General features: G+C 34.0%; 1 protein-coding gene across 1 annotated transcript in view; it reads right to left on the bottom strand.

Moving 5' to 3' along the window:
• Positions 1-1,009: 1,009 nt before the first annotated feature.
• The window catches only part of stc (nuclear transcription factor, X-box binding stc), a 39,443-nt gene continuing 34,452 nt past the window's right edge, over positions 1,010-6,000 (bottom strand). Inside the window, exons 13-15 of the mRNA XM_069823014.1 lie at positions 5,221-5,373; positions 5,036-5,139; positions 1,010-2,197 (exon numbers count right to left, since the gene is read on the bottom strand). Of these exons, the coding sequence (XP_069679115.1) occupies positions 2,065-2,197; positions 5,036-5,139; positions 5,221-5,373 (390 nt within the window). The 3' untranslated portion in view covers positions 1,010-2,064. The remainder of the gene's footprint in view (positions 2,198-5,035; positions 5,140-5,220; positions 5,374-6,000) is intronic.

Here is a 6,000-nt window from a genome sequence, read left to right as displayed (position 1 = left end):
GTAAATATACACCTTTCAAAGATTTATAATACTGCAACCACAGCATATTATATTTATAACCCATCACCTGCCTTGCAGGCATTTTTCCTAAATATTACTCATATTGTGTTCAATTATACATACCACATGAAACCATTATTAGTACTGTAGGTACTTCTTTTTTGACATATTTCTTTAAAAAACAAAAAAACCAAACAGCAAATGAATAACAAAATCTTCAAAACTATATTACAGCAGAACAACAAATCAGGCACTCGGCACTTAAAGGAAAATGTATTCAGGATAATATGTTCTCAAACTAGTCTATTACTGTACATCTCTTCATTGGGTAAGAAATCACAATATTTCAGGACTGCTGAAGAAACCCAAGTCAAAATAACAAAATGAACGTTTCGCTTTCATTTGCAAGACATGAAGCATCAAATGGAAAGAATGTTTCGATAACCATGTCGTAACTTTTCACTAATCTAACCTGGCACGCAAAATTAATTGAAGTGCAATTAAAGCCGAACTTAAAATGATAAAAACTTCAATAATATAAAGAGATATCTTTCGAATCCGTATCTAACTCAAAATAAAAGATACTAAATCGTCTCAGACTTGACAAAAATATACAAGTTGGAACCAATGTTTAGACTATAACAGACGAACTGTTCCAAGTGGTAATCACTGGAATTAAACAAAATTAATGTGAAACAAGAGAATTCAAAACGAAGTTCAGAATGTGAAGAGTTGCAAAACAGAAACAGCACTCAACTAATTTAATTACATTCAATAAGCATTACCACAAAGTTTGCAACGATAATTTTCACTTCTTTAGCACCCTAAATCTTGACTATCTATATAATTAAAACTACGCAAATATTCAAATTAAGATTTTGATTAAAATTTATATTTCTGCATATCTCTCAAGTTTTCCAAGAATGCTGCGTCCTTAGAAGCAAATCAGCAATAACCTTACGAAATTAAGGTAGTTACTTTTACAATAAAAAAAATTTAAGTATTTTGTATTTCGTAGAGTTAGATGCCCTATAAACTAAAATAATGTTCACTTAAACAAGTTCTTTAGATATGAACGCGTTAAATCTGTGAAGAAGAAATGAGACTACATGTTCAGGTTGTCCAGTCACATCAATGTGACATTTGTCGCCATCATTACAAGTCTTCGTATGTTCACACTGAATAGGAAAAATATGCAGTTATCTCGTTCATTGCTCTTTAATAAGAGCATGATAAATTTAAGGTAGCAAATAAACACAATTTTATGTCAATTGCAGAGGGAAGAATGCTAAATAAATTTATGTTATACTGAAAAAGTGCCATATATTTGCATAATCGGAAAGCACAAACAATTTTTGATTGCTGAAAGTTGTGCAGAACAATTCTAAATTTGTAAGAGTTTCAATATAAGATGCAGTATATCAGTATCTGTTTTCTTGAAGGTAGTTTGTACCACTTCCTTCTTTATTTCTTATTTAATATGACTTCTAAAACGAGGGAAGAAAAAAAAAAAGTCATCAGCAGTTCATTGTTGCTTTACAGCAGCCAGCAAGTAATTTCTGAAAGCTTATCCCAGAGTTGCCAGATCTTGTGCACTGTAACATTTAAATGTGTAAACATGTGTCACAAGCATAACAATAAGCACAAGGGTATAGGAATATTTCCAATGTACGATTCGCACAATGTTTCTAACCATAAATTATATAAGAGAAATCGAGAGAAATACCCAAAGGTCAACCAGAATCATCGTAAAAGAGAAGTTCAAAATAACTTTCACTGTACTAACCCCACTTCTTTTTGCCAGGCAATACATTTAATGCACTAGATTTTATCACCTTCACCGATGTATAATCACTGTTGTTGTTGTTGTTCTTGCTAAAGATATGTTAAAGAATTCCCATGCTCACGTGAACATGGACATTCTCTCATCCACCTATGTAAATGAATGTACATACAATCTCTCAAAAATTACATATATTACGAGAGAGATTTTTTCCCCTTTCTAACTAAAGAACTTAATTTCAATTAACTTCAGACAATATCCTCTGATAATAGAAATTACTGTTAAGGAAAATCAAAATAATCTATTTCATCTTCTTCCTGTACAGACTTTGGAGCAGAACTAGAATTGGATGCTTTTGGTGTAACATTCACTGCCTGTGACTGAGAACATTTCACTGGCAAAATATCCATTGTTCTGAAAATAAAAGAGAAATACTTATGATTAGTATGAGATCCAATAGTAAAGTCCGAATTTCATATGTCCATCTATAGTCCATCCAGGATTTTAAGGGGATTGACAGTTCAATAGCTTTGCATGATCTCCTCAAAATATGTGATTGGTTCTCAGCCAATAAATTAATATTAAATTGTAACAAAACTAACATAATCCATATTATAGATTGTATTAATGTGTCCTTAAACGCAGAATAAATATGGGAAATGCCTGTTATTATTCGGTTGAGAAGCTCTTATCATCCAGTCTGCTGTTCAAAAATCTGAAAGTTAGAATTTATAAAACAGTTATATTACCGGTTCTTCTGTATGGTTGTGAAACTTGGACTCTCACTCTGAGAGAGGAACACAGGTTAAGGGTGTCTGAGAATAAGGTGCTTAGGAAAATATTTGGGGCTAAGCAGGATGAAGTTACAGGAGAATGGAGAAAGTTACACAACACAGAGCTGCACGCATTGTATTCTTCACCTGACATAATTAGAAACTTAAAATCCAGATGTTTGAGATGGGCAGGGCATGTAGCACATATGGGCGAATCCAGAAATGCATATAGAGTGTTAGTTGGGAGGCCGGAGGGAAAAAGACCTTTAGGGAAGCTGAGATGTAGATGGGAACATAATATTAAAATGGATTTGAGGGAGGTGGGATATGATGATAGAGACTGGATTAATCTTGCTCAAGATAGGGACCAATGGCGGGCTTATGTGAGGGCGGCAATGAACCTTCGGGTTCCTTAAAAGCCATTTGTAAGTAAGTAAGTAAGTTAATTTGTCCTACAGAATTTATCTGTAATACTGACACTTAATATTTAAGGAGAAAAATTCGCTCCGGTGCCGGGGATCGAACCCGGGTCCTTGGTTCTATGTACCAAGCGCTGTGACCACTGAGCTACGCCGAATTCAATCCACAACACCAGATCGAATTCTCCTCCTTCGATGTTTCCCTTTTTGTGGCCTGACTCCAAGTTAGGCATATTGGATACATACGTCAACACAAATATGCCTAACTTGGAGTCAGGCCACAAAGGGAAACATTGAAGGAGGAGAATTCGATCCGGTGCTGTGGATTGAATTCGGCGTAGCTCAGTGGTCAAAGCGCTTGGTACGTAGAATCAAGGACCCGGGTTCGATCCCCAGCACCGGAACGAATTTTTCTCCTTAAATATTAAGTAACATAATCCAATTTAAATCCCATCAAAATTCAATCTCGCAAATTTCAAGTGCAATAATTAACAATAGATCTCTAATAGAAACAACAACAACCAAATTATTTGGCTTACGAATTGATAATATATTAAATTGTAATATCATATTAAAGAAATTACCCTTAAACTAAATTCAGCATGTTTTTCTATTAAAAAAAGACGTGTTACAAATTTTACTATCTTGCCCAGAAAATAAAAGAACAAGAACAATTTTTATTCAGAAGACATTACTAAAACTGAATATAGAAATAGCATATAGGAAATTGTAGAACAGTAAATGGAAGAAAATTGAGGGAACTCAAAAATTTTTGTATATAGTAAAGAAAAAATGAGACGAGAAAACTAAGGTATAAACAATGTGTCCTACGCCGTGGTGTCGTAGTCTAAGGCATCCTGCCTACCACTGGTATTACGGAATGCACGCTGGTTCGAGTCCTCATGGGTAAAGAAATTTTCTCATGAAATATCGGCCAGTGTATGGCACCGGTGCCCACCCAGCATCATGATGCACTTGGCAAGCTACAATAAAGAGCAAAATTCGGTTGCTAAAGCCAGCTATAATGGCTGGGGGATCATTGTGCTAACCACATGATACCTCCATTCTGGTTGGATGATCGTTCACCTCTGCTTCGGCATGTGAACGTGAGGCCAGCAGCCGGCTGGTCGGTTCGGGCCCTTCAAGGGCTGTAGTGCCACAGATTATTATAAACATGTGTATATAAGAAATAGAGTTTTTGGTAAGAATAACTAGAATGACTGTACATAGTATGGGATATATAGTAATAGTTATTAATAGTAAAAATGTAGTTAAGGATGGAGTTCCTGGGAAACAGAAATGTAACGAATGATACAAAAATTGTACATAATTTTGATGACAAGAAATATACAATAGTACATTATGCAATGAGCCTATAATGGTAGTAATTAAGACGCGAGTATGTTTGTTTATGAAACGAGCGCAAGCGAGTTTCATAATTTTCATACGAGCGTCTTAATTACCATTATAGGCAAGTTTCATACGACTTTTTATGCTCGACCATATTCTAACTTGAAATTATTCATAAGTATTCATGTTATGTTTATGTAAGTGAGGAGAGGAACTGACCTAAATTGTGAGATGTGCGCAAACGCGAAAGTATTAATTTTTTCCGAGGCACGAATGTCATTGACCTTGATATAATCTAGAGGATAACATGAACATTAGTCTTGATATAACCTGGAAATTGATTTAGAATTGAAAAACGAGATGACAAATTGAATTTATTTGAATATTATTTACAATTAATGCTAATTATTATAGTAACAGAACATAACCTTCTGCGACAGTATTGGATTTCCACCTCCATGACGTTTCGATTGCATATCCGAGAATAATCGATACTTGCGGTTTTATAATGGTACAATGGTGATTTCTCATTGGCTGAACAACTGAATTATAATGAACAGGTGTACTTTAATGAGGTGGATTAAAGGGCTACTACCAGGTGTATAATTACTATATTCCGGCATGGTCGAGCATAAACATATTTACTTATCACCAAAGACAACAAAATATTCACACAAAAAAAAAAATAAAAATAAACTATTATACATTACCTTTGCGATGGCGTACGAGTTGTACTAATAACAGGTTTAGGAATTTTCCTTTGACCACTTTCTCTCTGTATAACTTCCAACAGACTCATACTAGGCAACCAGGCCTACAGAAAAAAAAAATTGATCAATATGCTTGTTAAAAATGTTTAAATCACAGTAATATTACATTTTCAATTTCCACCTACCTTGTCTCTAGAAGCCGTAGCAACTACATTGCGTTTTGGTTCTTGATCATATGCAACGGATTCACAACCAAAATGCTCACAATATTCATGCACAAAATGCCTCTTGTCTCTATTCATGGAGTCGAATGAGTAACTTCGGCTCTTCTGTTTGGACTGTAAAAGATATCTAAGTACAGGTGTGGCACAAATTGTCACTCTTAGTTACAACAAAAAGATTCTGAAATTTCACATGATCAGAAATCATTAAAATATCAGTATTAATTTCTTACTGCATAACATCTATGGAAATATCTTCAATGTGGCAACATATGGAAGCTACAGGTACCAATATTTAATAACAATAGGCAATTAAGTCACTAAAGTAGTACTAAGATCCTCAGTATACTGTATGAGCTATTCCATCTCAAATCGACCGAAATATAGAGAAAATTGACCTTACAATTTCTAAATACAACGAAACTTTTTTTGTACGTAGAGAACTGTGATACAATGCTTTGTGCAAAGTTTGAGGCATCAGAACTTCATAGTGTTTAAATTAAAAATATTTAAATTTATCGTATTTTCATAAAATTAACAACTTTAAACTGTTGTAGCTCCGAAACCCTTTCACCCAATGATCAAAATCATGGTTTATTTTGATGCTGAGAAATTAAAGTTTATATTGACATATAAACAGATTTTCTTACTTTGTATGGAAATGGAGAAATTTAGATTTTTCCTCATTAAAACGCCTTTGGCTAGGAAAAAATAATTTAAAAATATATAGTTAGATTCCGCATT

The sequence above is a fragment of the Periplaneta americana genome, chromosome 4 (assembly GCF_040183065.1).
Source record: "Periplaneta americana isolate PAMFEO1 chromosome 4, P.americana_PAMFEO1_priV1, whole genome shotgun sequence".
Lineage (NCBI taxonomy): Eukaryota > Metazoa > Arthropoda > Insecta > Blattodea > Blattidae > Periplaneta > Periplaneta americana.
This window is presented reverse-complemented; position numbering and strand designations above follow the sequence as displayed.